The 16,937-nt window shown below is 41.1% G+C and overlaps 1 protein-coding gene across 1 annotated transcript; it reads left to right on the top strand.

The window, feature by feature from the left end:
* Window positions 1-3,026: 3,026 nt before the first annotated feature.
* Window positions 3,027-16,936, top strand: XRCC2 (X-ray repair cross complementing 2). The gene is made up of 3 exons (XM_074574103.1): window positions 3,027-3,133; window positions 7,677-7,758; window positions 13,807-16,936. Exons 1-3 carry the CDS (start codon window positions 3,095-3,097, stop codon window positions 14,520-14,522), a joined length of 837 nt encoding a protein of 278 aa, XP_074430204.1. The 5' UTR covers window positions 3,027-3,094; the 3' UTR covers window positions 14,523-16,936.
* The last annotated feature ends 1 nt before the right edge of the window (window position 16,937 follows it).

The following is a 16,937-nucleotide window of genomic DNA, read 5'->3' as shown; positions in this document are numbered from 1 at the left end:
CTTCCTTCCACAGAACCCAGCCATGTTTCCTTCTGCTGGCTGAAATTAGCAATGATGAACATATGAATAAAAAGATACCCCCCCCAAACAATAAAAAATGATTTTGCTCAGGGCTGCAACTCCACTTCAGATACCTTCCTCTCCAGCACTGTCATTTTCTCTCCCTACGGTGAAGATCTCAAACATGTACAGTGGAAAACCCAGCATCTCGGTGTGGAAGATGCTGAAAATCAAGATTGGGAAAGGGGAATTTTCTCCACAATACACATTTCATAAAGGCGGAGATGCAGCATACCCCTAGAGTCTGATCTTTCTGCTATTAGGAAAGTCATTGCTCTTGCTGCTGAATTGCTCCATAAACAGTGCCGGCGGCTCGAGGGGCACCCTCGGGCTCCCCACATGCCAAACAAAGGAAGACTAATTTTCTGCCTGTAGAAACAGGAGTGCTGGGGCATAGAGTCCCTGGGTACTGTGAGCTACTTATAGCTGTGCTGCATTAAGGAGGTTTCTGCCATTTAAGAAGCAAGAGTAAGGAGTGGGTAGGATCCTGTACTACCAGATCACACACTGTAACTCAGAAACGCTGCAGAGAAATATGAAAGAATGCAGAGAGAATTAAAAAAATAAAAAAGCAACAAAAAAACAACAAAAAAACCACCAAACCAAAAAACAAATACCACAAACCTAAAAAACAGAGGATAAAATCCTGGCTCTGCTGAAGCCAATGGTTTAGAGTTTTCCTGCTTACCTGTGTTACTGTTTTTCTCCAAAGGAGCAAAGTGAATGCAGAGATTTACTCTGCAGATAGAATAACAAAGGATGATGATCAGCTGAGAAATGCATAGACGGTTTTGAGAAAATACTACAATATCGAATTTGGTAAGATGCCAGCGATGCTGACTGCTGAAGTGCAGAGGGCAGGGGTTTATATGGACAAAGATCTACATAAGGCTGGTTTGGGGTTGAAGTTTGAGGTGTGCATCGTTGCCAAAATCTCGCTTTTGATCTGCAAAGAATTTATAGCGCTGACAAATAAATGAAAAAAGCACAATGTGAGTCTTTATTAAGGCAGAGTGCTGTCAAAATAAGTGTCAATTTTCTAACTTCATAATGCCAGGCACACTGTATGAAGCAAACGAATGCAAAAGTAACATACGAGAGGTGGTTACGGCAATCTGCCTATCAAGGCGACCAGTGTATTTTATTTACACACTTCTAACTGTTAGGTGCTAAATACATTAAACAATTTAATATACTTTTTTTTTTTTATTGCTTAGGTGAATTCAGTGTTTTTCCCCTCTCCCTCTTGAATCTTCATTGCTTGATCTCCGTTGGACTGTGATACTTCATCTTGCATTAGATTGTAGTACCAAAACCATGTTCACCCATGCAGTAGAAAGGCTCCCGAAGGATGCCACTGGGATACAGGCAATGGTAAGTGATGAGGTAGGAGTGGGTTTCAGTCACCTGGCATTTATGTGTGCTGTATATTTTATGTCTCTGAATTCAAGTAGCAATCACTTTTAAAAAATTAGTGCAATGGCTTTAATTAGAGGAGAACAGCAACAAAGAGCCTGTAATTAAAAAAAGCCATGTAGTTAATGCAGTGAGTAGTGTCATTGTCATAAGTCACAGCGAGTCCACTCTGTTCTTGGGTTAGGTTCACTCATCAGTCGGCTTCAAGGGCAATCACTTCTAATTAACAAGTCTTTTGAACTCTTCCAGGGAACATGGTCCAGACCTCTAAGGTACCATAACAACAGTCAGACATGCAGCTCTTAAGGTTGTCTGTCCTTTATGTCAGCGTTTTCCAAAATGCCTTCAATAAAATTAAATTAATGGCATCGTGGTTGCGTATTTGTGCCATGTGTCCCCCCACAGCCATTTGAGTCTTTCTCACTAGAGAACCACTTTCCTTGATCTTGATAATCGTGCATACGTGTCCACACACAGAGAAGAAGAAAGGCTATAACAGCTGTGCAAAGACACCATCTCCTTTCCATGTTTAATGAGTAGTATTAGGATTTGACACTAAAAGTACTGATTGGAGCTGGGTTAAATCTGACCGACCTTGCGGAGGCAGATGGCATATTGTATTTTGGGCTGAAAGAAGGTTGAAATAGTAAACAGAGCCACTGCCTTGCATCTGAGGTTAGATTTTTCTGATTTGTGGTGCATTCCGGACCAAGTTAGCAGAAACTCTTTTTATATAGACAAACGTGATTTCTTTGAAGAAACAAAGAACTCCACCACCAGTTTCTCCTCCTAACTGTAAGAGCATGTAGTAACGCAGATAACCTCACTAAACCCAAGGGGTGATACAATTACTGCCCTTTGATATGCAGATACAGGGAGCTGCTATTCTTATCTTACTGTTTTTGCATTTAGCCTATGGAAAACACAAACAGGTTCTCCCTGTGCTCGTCCCTCTCACTGCCTCAAGGTTGCACAACTTCAGCAGATGGGCCATGGTCCTCAGGAGGCGGAGCAGGTCCTGCTGCTGGCTGTGGGCACGCAGTCGCCCACGCAAGGGACTCACCGGCCCCTCGGCTCCTGCCCTGGAGCATCACACACCACGTGAGCCCGTCTCATTCAATGCTCTTATTTAAAATATTCCAGACCCCTTTTCATCTAACCCATAATTGATAGCTGGCTTTTGCAAAGGGCAATTTCACAAGGCGTCAAGGGTTTAATCGTGGCCGCGCTGATGAGCTTCCCTTGAGTCACGTCAACCCCAATGTCACAGACAGGCATCCCTTGAGTCACACCAACCCCAATGTCACAGATGAGCATCCCTTGGGTCACGTCAACCCAGCAACTTGCCCCCACTTCATCAGGAGCAGGAAATAAACTCCACAAACCTATACAAAGGCAGGTCCTTTAAAAAAATAAATAAACACCCGGCTCCCTGCAGTGACCGGTCCCTCGGGAATCCCGCGGGTGCGCCATAAGCCCGAGGCGGGACTCGAACCCCCGGTTCTTGGCTCCCACCCCACCCTCCCGGGGTGGAAGCACGCATGCGCACAGCGGCCGGCCGAGTGGGAGGGGCGGGGCGCGCTCAGGGTGCGCGCGTGCGCAGTAGCTCCCGCCGGCCATGGGTGACGCGTCGCGGAGGGCGGAGTCGGGCACTCAGGTGAGGCCATGGCGGCCCCTCTTCACCCTCCCTCCACCCCCCCCGGCGCCCCGCGGCTGAGAGGAACCCGGGGAGGGTGAGGGGAGGCTGCAGACCCAGGAACCGCCGGGCGCTCCCCTCCGCCGGCCCCGAGGCGGAGCTCCGTCCCCCACTCCCTCGGGGCCGGCGGAGGGGAGCGCCCAGCCACCGCGGAGCCGCCCGATGGGGCGGTGTGTGAGGGAAGAAGGGGGGAAAGCCGCTCCTTCCCGCCTCCGCCGCCCTTCCTCCTCCTCCTCCTCCCGCCCGCCCCCTGTGTGAGGGGGGGAGCGGGGCCCCCTCTGAGGCTGAGGGCTGCTGAGGGCGTTCGGTCGCCCCTGAAGCGTTTTTGGGGTTCGCCGGAGGGTGGCTGAGGGCAGAAGTCCTGCTTTTGTGTCTGGGGTTGAACGCCTGCTGTGGTGCTTCGGTACAGCACGGGGGGAGGCTGTTCAGGTGTTTCGGTAATTGTTTTATAAATGTTTTCTTTGCCCTCCCCCTTCTCAAGCGATAGAGTGGTAGCGGTGAGGAAGATTGCGTTGAAATAAAAGAGTATGTAAGGTGGAATTGCTTTCCTGTTCTTCGGAGAAAAGTGTTTTGAGGTTCTGTTGTTGTTTTTCTGGTTGTTGGGGTTTTTTTGTTTGTTTTTTGTCTCTGATGGATGGTTTATTTATAATTGACTCGTGGAATGGTTCAGATTGGAAGGACCTTAAAGATGATCTAGTTCCAGCCCCCCGGCCGTGGGCAGGGACACCTCCCACTAGACCAGGCATTTGTTAGTGACTTCTTGCAATCGGCAAGTTAATTACTTGGAGATTGGTGTATCGGAATATCCCGAGCAGTGCACATAAAAGCACACATAAAACTGTGATAATAAATAATTCTTGTTGAAGCTCCACGTTCTTTCAGTGGGACTCGAGTTCTTTAGCCCTTTTGACACTTTAAAAAACAAACAACCAAAGAGTACCCACTCTAAGGAAACATACGCAAATGAAGGACACGAGTTGTGCTCTGTGTCTGAGTGGGTAAATGCATTTCTTTGTCCACATAAGCTGTGCCAGCAGGGAATGGACATGGCAATAACTGCCCGTGATGGAAGGGATTACCAAACCTGAAGGAGGGAGGAATTGATAAACAATGGGTTAAGAAAGGCCGTTGTCCATTAAAGTACAAGGTCCAGAAAAAATGGTAGAAGCCCTTGACACAGAAAAGACTTAATTTAAAACAATGCTTCTCAAATGTGTAAGATCAGATTTTAGTGAGAGTTATACCGAGACCGCAGTCTTGTACTCCTATTATTGAATATAATTAATACAACAAATTAGAACTTCTTGCAAAACACCTTTGGTGTATCACAGTAAAATAAATGATAAATTGCTTCCATATGTCTTCGTGCCCAAAGTTTACAAAAGCTCAGTTGGAGTGGTTGAAAATTAAATTTTGTCTCGTACTCGAGATAGGTTTGTATTTGTAAATAGCCTGTAGGTTAGCTCACAGCCTCTAACAGAGCTCGAGTATTTAATTTAAATTTCTTTAACATTTTAATGAAGTAATATCTCATTCCTGACAAGACCTACATGTATGCTTACATTTATGCATAGCTTCATTGAAACCAATACAGCATAAGCATGTAATGTATTATTCAATTGGTCTGTCCATATGCATATTTCTTTATTAAAAAGATGAAATTGATAAATTATAAAAGACATAGTTGAAATATTTGAGCCCCATCAGCCTTGTCATTAATGAAATTTAACCCAACTGTTGCCTGACTCTTGCAGTATAGCTTGTTTTCTACATGTAGCTGCACGTATGTGCAGTTTCTTGCTAGTATAATTACACTTTTGAAGAACACCTAAGAGTGAAGACGTACCACTAGACACCACTTGTTAAAAGATGCTATTTTGTATAAAAGAGCATTATGAAAGAAGAAATTAACATCTACAGTTAAATTATAAATCTGGAGTCTCTAGTATGTGATTTGAAATTATTTAGGTGTTTTTTTTCCAAGCTCTTCCCACTCAAAGGCTCTCTTCAGCAGTGCTGTGTTCTGTACACTCTCCACCACAAAGCTCGGGACACCTGATGTCCACCATCCAGATCACCCTTTAATTGCCTGTAGATTCCATCCCCGCCCCGCTTCATTTTACATAAGAAAATCTGAGCAGGGAAAATGGAAACGCCTCCCCTGGAACGGAGCCAAGGTGGCTTTTGCCAATTTGGAAAAACCCGTGTTATCCCCATCTTTAACATCAGCAGAGGTGAGGGATGCCTGCCTAGTGTCTCATCTCAGCTTTGCTTCCGCCACTTCTGCTGTAGTGTGGACAAACCTTTGTTAGATTTGAAGGAAAATTGTTAGCTGTTTCTGCCAGGAACCCCGTTGCTCCCAGCGTGACACTAATGAGGCAAGTGCCTTTGGAGATTCTGCTCCAGAACTCGGAAGTAAATACAAGTTTGATAAAAACACAGGTGCACTATCATCAGCGAATTATCATAAATTACCTACATGAGCAGTGCTCAGAGTAAGCACCTGTAGTTATTTAAGATGAATATATAAACTTGTAATTTAAATAACCACAATTTTGTATTTAAACGATAGTGATCAATCTACCATGTATTTCCAAAGCTCTAGCAGTAAGCTTAAAGAAGAGATGAAGGCTCATTTCCAGAAGAAATAAACTGCAGAGGATGTATTAATTAATGTAGAAATAAATTTTGGGGCAGAAATGTGTTTAGACCAGCAATAGGTGCGGCTCCTGGCCCTGTCAGCGCCATAATCGAGCCCCTGTGATCACCGAGTGCCAGAGCGGTGCTTCCTTTGCTAAGAAATGAAGAGCATCAGAAAGCAGCAGCAGGCGGTGGTTTTCCTGTTTCTCTCGACTTCCACGGCCGGATGAGGAGGGTGAGAGATTCCCGGCCCTTCTCCCTCGCCGGGGGCCAGGGCCAGAAGTAGGTGGCTGCTTGCATGGGAGGGCTGCACATGCAGGGTCTGCTGTGGCCCTTGTGGTAGTTGCAAGCTCCTGGTTTGTGTGCCCCGAAATGTGTTCCTGTATTCTTTTATATACGTGTCCATCTGGATTTTTGCTTTGTCCGGGTCAGAGAACCCTACTGGTTCCCAAAACATTCAAGAGTTCACCATGTAAGCGTTTTCTGTGCTGCAGAAATGTGTGAAACGTAACGGGAGGATCCGCAGATCCAGAGCAAGGTCAATTCAAGTGTTTTTATAGCCCTTCAGTGGATGTGTCGGAAAACTCTCCTGAACATGTGTGAACAGGCAAACAAAGGCAAACGAATTGACATTTTCTTAATGAGAGGAAATGTTAAAATGTCAATGAAAATGTCACATTTAGATTCCCATCGTGACCACTTGAAGTAAATTCAGGGCCATTTAATGGAGTTTTATTCTACTATTAAGGCAAACACACACATGCAACTATTTAAACAACTTTTAAGACAATTCAGAGCAAATGTTGCTCATCGGCGTGGCAGGGAAGAAAGCAAGATAAAGCAGCGTGTGTTTAAAATGTGTGCTCCCTGCTCGTTTGGTGACTGGCTTTAAGGAGGACAGAATAAAACTGAACGGGATTTGTTATGTTTAAATCTTTAAATGACAGCTGGGCATCTTGGAGAATGAAATATTTGGCACCAGGGTACGTGCTCTGGCAGTGCTCTGAGCATCCTGATAGCGTGTCCTTTCCCGCGTGTGTTAATACACGTAGGGAATAACAGCTCTGGCACTGGGTGAAATGTTAATTCTTGGTTTACGAATGTATGCCAGAACTACAAATAATAAAAGTTACGTGAATACCTGTCTACTTGCTATGCAAATACATTTCAATTTAAGAAATTGACCATGAACTTTGGACTAATTTGTTTTACAATGGACTTACTTTACAAGGGGCTTTGGAAGAACTTGCTTTACGAACTTGAGCTTGCTTTAGAGTCTTGCAGAGCCACTGGTGGCTAATTACTTTTGATCATTCTTAATCCATACTATGTTTGAACAAGTAACTATGATATAATAGGATTTTAGACCAGAAGAGCCCTGTATAACTTTTCAGATGAAATGTACATGTTTTTACTTATAAATGCTCAGAGGGACTGACTCAGAAGACTAATGATGGATAATGTTTCACCTCAGAGCCAGTAGTTTGTCGTGGTGGTGATGGTTATTACAAATTATCTTCTTTTCCTTTGTTCTGTCAAATGGCAGCACTGCTGTATACCAGAGGCGATCCCTCTTGCTAGTCTACCTGTGCAGTTTTTCTTTAAGCTTTATTTCCCCTAGTGTATACTCACTCCTTACTGCCATGGAATCTGTGTGCTAATTATTTGTAAGGATGGAACCTTCTGTTGTTGTAGTCCAGACTATAGGCTTCCATATGTACTTATGAAAACATTTTTAAAATCAAACTAATCTTTTGATAGGGCTGTCACAGAAAGCTCCCAGTTCTCAGAATGCTTTAAGTTTGATTCCCAAGGTCTACTATTTTGAGTTAACAGCACGTCTCTTCTGTCTTTTCTTTAAAAGCTACTTGCTCGACTTGAGGGCAGAAGTTCTCTGAAGAATCTTGAACCTTATCTGTTTGCTGAGGAAGGATCTCCTGTTCATGGTAAAATTTTCTCTTTATCCTATTTATAGAAAAATGTTAGTGTTTTACATATTCTCAGAGCAATGTGACAGAGATAAGCATACATGTAGGTCTTTTTGCCCTGGATACAGAATTTTAATTGTTGATGTAGTTTTATGCAAACGAGGTAAAATGAAATAACGCAAAGTCACCATTCCAAACATTATTAAATGGACTTTTGATACCCATAAAGTGGATATTTTAAACAGGTGTAGGTGAGTAAATACTAAGCACGTTGGACTGTTTCTAGTAGTTTTACAGGAATTTGTTCTAGATTCTGTCATTTAACTTTTTTTTTAAATCAGTGGTCTAAAAAGCCACCACAAAGTCCTGGAACAGGTTGCCCAGAGAGGTGGTGGAAGCCCCATCCCGGGAAGTTTTTAAGGCCCAGGCTGGATGGGGCTCTGAGCAACCTGATCTAGTGGGAAATGTCCCTCCCCATGGCTGCGGGGTTGGAACTAGATAATCTTTAAGGTCCCTTCCAACCTTAACGATTCTATGAAAGTCATAACTGCAGAAATGTGCAAACAACTTGAGGTTCAACACAGAGTTCAGTGATATGGAGTGGTCTGGATCAGTTAGGAGAAGGGGCATGAGCAAACAGTATTTTTCAAAAAAGCCAAGTCATCAAGCCATGCAGTCTTGGGCTGAAAAGTCCTGATTATACTTAGATGGAACTTTGGAAGCAATTCCATTAGCAACATAGGTACTAATGAGCTGAATGAATTTGCAGATGTTGTTAGAATCAAAATGGCTTATATAGACCTTCAGTGAATAAATGAGAATTTCAAACTGGAGAAATTGGGCTACCTCCCAGGGATGCCAGTACAACAAGTTTAAGGTAAATTCTTCTAGCAAGAAGTTTTAAGATCAAGATTGGATGTTCTAATGAAAGAAATTACTGAGCTAAACAGAAATTAGCACACTTAGTAATTCCTTGATTATTCAGCAAGTCAGACTGGTTTTGCAGTCTGTGAATTCCAGATTTTGGAAATTCATGGATTTCACAAAGGAAGAGTCTACTCTGATTATACAAAACTAGAAATATATAGTAAAAAAAGAGTACGAATGGCAAACTGTAAGGATCATGCTGTGAGGTACTACAGTTGTTGAATGTATGTATGAATTAATAGATTTCATATGAAAAGTGTGTGGCTGCAGTGGTTATCAACATGCCTGTCTGCAATTTGAATTCCCACAAATTATAGGAGGTTCAGAAGAAATAGCAGAAAAAGCAATAAAAAGAATCAGGATAATTGGCCGAGAGATGATGCTGAGTCTACAAATGCAGTCACTATGAGACTATTAGTATATTATTTTGCAGCACTTGAGAATACATTAGGGGTTTAGCAATATATGATTTATGCCCCTGAAAGTTTCAAATGTGATATAACAAAGATAAAGGGCAGAGAAATACTGGTAAGCCAGTGCGAATGGAGCAGAGAAGATTATTTAAATACTGAACTGCTTTGTTACCCACAAGAAGAATTAAGAACCAGTAGTGAAATTGGTATATGCTTCACAAGGCTCCCGAGTTCTTAACGTTTTTAAAAGATGAGATATTTTTTGTTTTGAAAAAGTGCAGTAATAGAAAATGCGGATCTTTCAGCCTGGTGGTTTTTTTGGTTGTTTTTTTTTTTAATGAACTTAATACACAAGAAATGAATGTTTGAGAATAAATTTGCCATGTTGTGGTAGAACAGACTATAAGAAGCCTTTCGTGGGGGTCAGTAATTGCCCTTGCCGTCACAGTCCACAGCGTTACATAATTCCATTCATCAAATTATCAGCTTTGATCTGAAAGCTAAGTTAGGTTGTTCGTGTCTGTCCAAAGACTGTTCCAGAACCTCAGTTCTGAGATGGCTGGAAACCTTCTAAATTTATCACTGCTTTCTCTGTGCCAACAACATGGTCATGGAGCTCCTGAAGCACTTCTGTTTTTCTTCTGCTGCTAACAAATGGCATCAATTATTATCTGTATTGGTCATGCTTTTTGACTGACATTAGCGAAGCTGCATAACATATTAGGACAGTTCTTTAGCTTTATATACATAAATGGACTTCACCTTTTATTACGTTCTTTGTCTTTTAATACCACAGTATTTATGTGAGTCCATGTGTTATTTTGATGTGTGTTCTCATTATTCGGTCTTAAATCCCTGTTGAAGACCTACCTCTCTATTTGTCATGAATTTGACTTTTAGTAGGGCACTGTAGAATATTATAATACATTGCCCATGAAGTCCATACTGAACAGCTCTTAATCTAAAATGCTATGATTAAAGCAATGCAAAGACCTAAATTATTCTTTTTCCTGATGGTATTTTAAACAAACAAACATTTATATAAAGTTTCATTAAACTATCCAAACGTTACATCATAGTTAAGCGTTCATAACATGTATGTCAGGGCACTATAAAATAGGAACGGGTAATATAGGTACTGCTGTGATATTCTAGGCACTGTTTCTAATTACGATGGACTTGCATATTTAAGAAGACGTGAGCATATTAATTACATACCATTTAAGCTCTTCTGGAATGGAGCAAAAGTGACACGAGCTTTAAATAATCTTCCACTAGTGCCAGTCATATTTCTCCTATGCCGCTGGTATGAAGGTGTGGGTGTCAGTATAAAGCTCTGATGTTCAGCAGCAGCATGACACCCAACATTAACTTGTAATAAATATTAGGCCTTTCTACTTCACTTATACATGGTACAAATATTAGTGACAGCTTCTGCACAGTATTGTAAATTACTAGTCCAGTAACTTCAAGGTATCTGAGGATGTGAAACCTGCAGAGCTATTGCTGAATGTTCTAATAGGCTGTTTGTAACTGCAATGTCAGAAAATCGTTTAACCAACATTTGCTAGTGTAGTGATTACAGACAAAACTTAGAGCCCTTTTCATTCAAAAGATAACACTGAACTGATGACCAGGACCGAGCACAGTGTTTCAGTTAAAAATATATTAGTGTTAACATAAATATTTAAGTTTACGCAACATCATTTAGTTTCTCCTGTATGCCATGGCATGGCAGTGGACTATCGTACTCTTTAATCTGACCGTAGCGGCCAGTTCAAGCTACCGTAAGCCAAGCAATGTCTTGGGTGACTCCTTAAAATGTACTTCTTGAATTTGTCAGTGCTGAATTTCATAAGAAATCATTCTGCTCATCCATCTTGATCTGTTAAATCTTCACAGTTTTAAGTCTTGATTAACCCAATTAGTTTGTCTTCAACATGTTTTGCCAAGCTAATGGAACATACATCTACTGCTGTTTTTAGCATTGGGCAACACCAATTCTAATAGGAAAATTTCCCATTCACTTTTCTTTCACGTTAAAGTGTCTGTTCCTACACTGCCTCTCAGACTGTTTCCCATAACAGTATCTCTTCACTAATCCTCCTTTCGAAGTATTTTGACATTAATGGATGATGCTAGTACTGATCACTAAATTTCTTCCATGACCTATTGTGATGGTATCAAAGGCTTCTTGAAAATGTTGCTGGCCACACTTCCTCCTCTGCTGCATCATGGTTTGTCCTCTCTGATCCAGAAGGATGAATTTCCCCTCTTATCTTACTGTAACAGCCTGGTGGCTAATTTAATAAAACCCTACATTTATAGATGTTGCTATAAATGGCTTCTGTTTTGCACCAGTTCTTCTTGTGGGCAGCCTCTTTGATAATCATGAAGGCACAGAAATCCCCGGCTCCCTTGAGGTTTTCTTACAGTCCAAGCTGTTACTCTTTCCAGAGTAACTTAAGTGTTTTGGTCTAACTACAATCCGGGTGTGTATCTTGTTCGGCAATGTTGAACAAGGTTTGCAGTGTGCCTTGCTGTTGAAGTTTATAAGCCACCACCACAAAAACTCCTAAGAATGAGTTTTCATTCAACTTAGAATTTTTACTTAAATTAGTTCTGCCAATAAAAGCTCATCCAGTGTTATTCCATGCAATACAGCTCCCTTATGTAAAGTTTTATGTGAGGTAACACATAGATATCCCGATAAAACGTCTTCAAATGGGTCAAGTCAAGCATTTATTTCAATTTTTTTGAATCATTACCAAACAGTAACTCAGATTTGCCCACTGCTGCTTCTGAGTGCCCATACAGACTTGCTGGTTTTTTTCTTAAACAAGTCATATTTTGCTGTACAGGTTGGTGAAGCAATCTGTATTGCGTATTGGCCCAATTCAGCTGTTGGTCAGGATTCAGAAATGTCAGGCAGGGTGGCAGAAGTCTTGTGCCAAAGCCAGTTGCAGAGAAAAGATACACTTTGTTCCTTAACAAGAGCTGCCTTACGCAATTGTTCTAAAATATTCCAATAGACATGAAATATGAGGGAATGCCCTACCCAGCACGTTTAGGAGGAGTCCTTCCAAGCTGGTATCTTATCCTAACAGGGTGCGGTTATGTCACTGGCACCATAAAAGTGACAGCAGAGCAGCTGCTGGCTGCAAGTGGCAGAGTTGGACATTGTAACCTCTGAACATGAAGAGAAAATGAAGATTTGTGTCATAGGACGTGGAGTCATCTTTTGTCTCAAAAGTGGGGAGAGCCATTCAGAACAGATAAATAAGGGTTTGGGAGGCAATCAAGCTTTTAAATAAATTTCAAACTATAAGAAATTCAGGGAAACGGAATTGCAGTTGTGAAGCAGCAGCAATTTCATTATGGAGAGGCAGGCAGTCCGAGTGTCACTGAAATGGAGAGAATTGTCACATCAGGTGTAAATTGCTTTCAAGGCGTGCAATAGGTGAAGTAAGAGCTTAGTTTCTTCCCCACCACCTTCCACCCCTCATCCCAAGCTGCATCTTGACATTACACGCGCTTCTGAACAAGGATATCCTCTGGAAGTTGAGTAATGACTTGAAAAACCCTGTTAACTCAGGCAGGCACAAACATGTTTAAGTAAAGTTGCAATTCATTCTCTACTCTTGCATCCCCCCTTTGAAAAGCTGTTGTGCCGTTTGCACTTGGCAAGGCCACAGAAATATCTCACCTTCCTGCAATTACAGTTGTGTGATTCTACTTACTGCATGTCTTTACCCTTCTTCCTAAAATCCAAACTGTCAAAAATAAATGATCCAGTTTCCAGAATTAGAAATTTATAAAGAGCAACTAATAAATTAACCTTTTTTAGGGTCCTGCTCTGATGACATGACAACTTTCGAAAAGACTTTAGAGTATCTTGCCTTCACATACAACAAAAGAACTGGTTTCCTAGAAAAGCATAATGCTTCTTTTAATTAACATTTTAAATTTATGTGATATGTATTTTATTGACCCACATGGATCAGGCAGTTAGGCTGAATCTGTTCATGAACAGAGATCCGTTGCCTCAGCCAGTAGAATCATTGCCTGAAATTCAAGGTATCCATGAGTCCCCCTTGTCAAAAGAAGCATTTTCATGCAATGATCACCACAGAAGAATAGAAGTGCTAAATAAATATACTGGTGTTCTCTTCACTGGTCGCAGATTCCTGTTGGTATCTTGCAACGTGCAGGTACTGAAGATGCATATACCAGGCATGAAATGCTGAAGGACAGTCTCTGCTATAAAAATAGATGTGCCAACATGGTTTGGACCTCTAATATGTCAAATTTTTTTAGTTGTTTTGCTTATCCACTACTTTTTTATTTCTTAATTTTGTGCATATAGTGTAAATAGATGGTTTCTTAGACACTTTTGTGTAGCAGCTTCCTTTTCAGCCTTCATCTACCTGTAACGATAGATGAAATCTAGTTGCCAATCTTTTATTGATACTGGTGTCCTAGATGCTATTGGCAGGCGGGTTTTCAACCTTTGTTCTCAGTTGATTTTCTTCACTTTAGAGGCCTTTCTTGCAAATTAAAATTTCTCTTGGTAGGTGCTAATCTGGATTTAAACAATTTTACAAATGCCAAACTTGTAAAAAATACATTTTCCTATTAGTGTAATACTGACTATTGGCTCAGTAAACACTGAAAACTGAGCTATAAATTCTCTTACCTGACAGCCTGCTGCTTTGTTTTTGAACAGGAGATGTCATTGAATTCCATGGTCCAGAAGGAACAGGAAAAACAGAAATGCTTTATCACCTAATAGCCCGCTGCATCATTCCAAAATCAGGAGGAGGACTGGAAATAGAAGTCATGTTCATTGATATGGACTACCATTTTGATATGCTTCGTCTAGTTACCATTCTCGAGAGCAGATTGGCACAAAGGACAGAAGAAATGATAAAGCAATGCCTGGGAAGGCTTTTTCATGTGAACTGCAATAGTAGCACCCAGTTACTCCTCACTCTCTACTCTTTGGAAAACATGTTTTGCACTCATCCCTCCCTCTGCCTTTTGATTTTAGATAGCCTGTCAGCTTTTTATTGGATAGACAGAAGCAATGGAGGGGAGAGTCTTAACTTGCAGGAGATGAATCTGAAGAAATGCGCCAACTTTCTTGAAAAGCTTGTGAGGGAGCATCACTTAGTCCTCTTTGCAACAACACAGACACTTATGCAGAAATCTACAAACTCTGCAGAAAGCTTTTTTCCTTTAAAACTTCAACATGAAACTGATACAGACTATAGACCTTATCTTTGTAAATCATGGCAACAAATGGTGACCCACAGGATATTTTTCTCTAAGCAGTGCAGTCCTAGCAACAGCAAAGGTTTTACCGTTATTTCTTGCCACCTTAAAATAAACCATGTAGTAAAGCGTTCATTTAATGTTGCAGAATGTGGAGTTCAGTTTTAACTTCAGTTTGTTTTTTAAACGTGTAGGAAATCCTGGTGCTTAAGGCCTGATTAGGTCTAAGTCATTTTTAGTACCTTTTAAACAAGTTGGTTGTTGCTGGGTGATTCAGAATTTCTGTCACCATTTTCTTAAAATTTAGTGAAAGGCAGGAAATGGTAAAATTTTTGAATTACTGTAGACTTTCAGTCCAAACTAGCGAAGAATGTTGAAATTACTTGTTTGTGCTTAATGCATAAAGAGATTAAATCAAGAAAATTATAACCAAAGACATTCTAAACTCCTAGTATCGTTCAGTGATCTAACGTATGTGATATGTGGCCAAATGCATTCATTTAATTTCTGGGTCTTACTGCTTTCCACTCCTCCTCTTCCAAGCTACAGAAACAGGAGCCCAGTCGTTCATGGGGGAGACTGCAAAAAGGCGAGTGTTTGCTCTTTATAAATATTGGTTTTGGTTCATTCCCAGTAGCCTGGGGCATCTGAAATGCATTCACGACTTTGCTTGAAGAAGAGGATTCATTTTCACAGGCTGTTAAATAGTGGTAATCCTGACCGTGCCTCTCCAGGCTTGCAGCCGCTCTGTTTACGTTAGCATGTGCTTGGAGAAGCAAGAAGTGCAGGTGTTTAGACCCTTAGAAGCAGCTAAGTTTGAAGAGTCTACAGCTATGGCAGAAATGGAGGCCTGATTTCCGTAACCGAAGAAAAACTGAAGACCCATCGCTGGGTACCTGTGAGTTTGTGCCACATGGAGCAAGCAGTTTAGTCTTTGAAACTAATGAAGTGTAGGTCATGGGTTGTTTTGGGTGTGGGGGGTTGTTTGTTGGTTGGGTTTTTTTTAGATGTATGCACAGACATAGGTTTTTTTTTCTCTGCCCTCCCTCATTATTCCCTCCCACTTCTTTCCCTTCCCCCACTCTCTCTAAGAAATCCAGGAATGCCATGCCTCTGGTCTTTACCAATATGTATTTGCCACATGTAGAACATTTGTGTGCAGGATTTGGCATGCAACATGTTGCAATTCTGGCAAAGAAGATTCAGAACTTATGGGAAATGCCCTACAGTTCTGGCAAAGAGTACCATATTATTTATTAACCTAGAGTGCCCTTTGAAAGCTTCAAAGTGCTTTACAAGAAAGAAAATTGCACACAGTACATTCTTTAATACAAAAACTTACATTAGCTTACAAATTTAAATTACTCAAACAAGGGGAAAATATTTCTCACAGCAATATTCGTTCAGTCATGTTGCACAGCATGTTTTATAGTTTAGATTGAACAGATTATTAACAAAAATGCATATTAAGAAGAAGTATCTAGCACAGTATCTTTTTGAGGAAGATGCCTAAAAAACTCTATTGTGAGATACTTTTAATTTCCTGACTTCTGAAGCGGGCTTTTTCAAGCTGAATGTATATCTGGATTCCCAGCTGTGTATAGTTCGGCATGTGCACCCAGACTTCTGTATATAGACCTAGTAGTGTGTCAATACTGTTGTTTGTAGAATTTGGCATCTCTGTGATTTGACCGGATTTTTGCAAAGATGCCGAGCGTCCTCCTTCTCACAGCTGCCAGTACCAAAGCTTTGGGGAGGAGCGTGAGAATAATCGGTTTTCGCTGGCCGAGCCTCTCACATCACAGGGCTCGAGGAGCTCCTGAGCAGAGCCTGTGGGCAGACCACTGTTTGATGGCCATTGATCAGACCTATCCTCTGTGAACTTGTCCGGTCCATTTTTAACTTACCCTCTTGGGTTCCACCCTGTCTTTTCACAATGATTCAGTTTAATTATTCTTCCTGTGGGAAAACTTGGGGGGTTTTCCCCTCTCATTTTAAACCTGCCATCTGATTGCTTCTTCACGCTGTCAGTTCTTTTACTGTGGCACGTGAGCAAACTTTGCCTTTTCAACATCTCTGCAGGGGTGATGATTTTATAGACTGTCATTTCATTTGTGCTTTCTCTTTCATCAGCACCAATATTTATTTTATTTCAGAACTTGCACAAGTACCCAAATAGATGAAAACCGTACAACTTAACTCTTCAGCCTAGACTGGACCCAAGTTAGATGGTTTAACATGAGTAGATGCTTCCACTGGGAATTATGATAAAGGACATAACTTGCATTTTTTTTGTAAAAGAACCAGGAAGATTCAAGTAGAACTACAGGACTTTTAAATGTTAAAATTATAGGACTACATAATTTCTGTTACAAAGAAGAAAGCAATCCCTTTTTCTATCAGAGAATACAGCTCCACTGAAGATTAACTGCTTTGTAAAATCATACTTGCTAAAAAATACGTTTGAGAAAAAACAATGGAAATGGTCTGGCATTCCCGTCTGGAAAAAAAGCTTTTATATTATTCACAATGTAGTTTTATCTTTTGCATTGTACTATAAAATAAATGCCTAAATTGAAGTGA

Source organism: Larus michahellis, chromosome 2, assembly GCF_964199755.1.
Source record: "Larus michahellis chromosome 2, bLarMic1.1, whole genome shotgun sequence".
Classification (NCBI taxonomy): Eukaryota; Metazoa; Chordata; class Aves; order Charadriiformes; family Laridae; genus Larus; species Larus michahellis.
The sequence above is the reverse complement of the archived record's forward strand: the minus strand, read 5'-3'. Positions and strand labels throughout refer to the sequence as shown.

Bases quoted from the DNA above. Each gene is read 5' to 3' on its own strand.
- XRCC2 (XM_074574103.1), top strand. From the start codon at position 3,095: ATGGGTGACGCGTCGCGGAGGGCGGAGTCGGGCACTCAG. The intron at 3,134-7,676 runs GTGAGGCCATGG...TTTCTTTAAAAG, and splicing joins GGGCGGAGTCGGGCACTCAG to CTACTTGCTCGACTTGAGGG. The intron at 7,759-13,806 runs GTAAAATTTTCT...GTTTTTGAACAG, and splicing joins GGAAGGATCTCCTGTTCATG to GAGATGTCATTGAATTCCAT.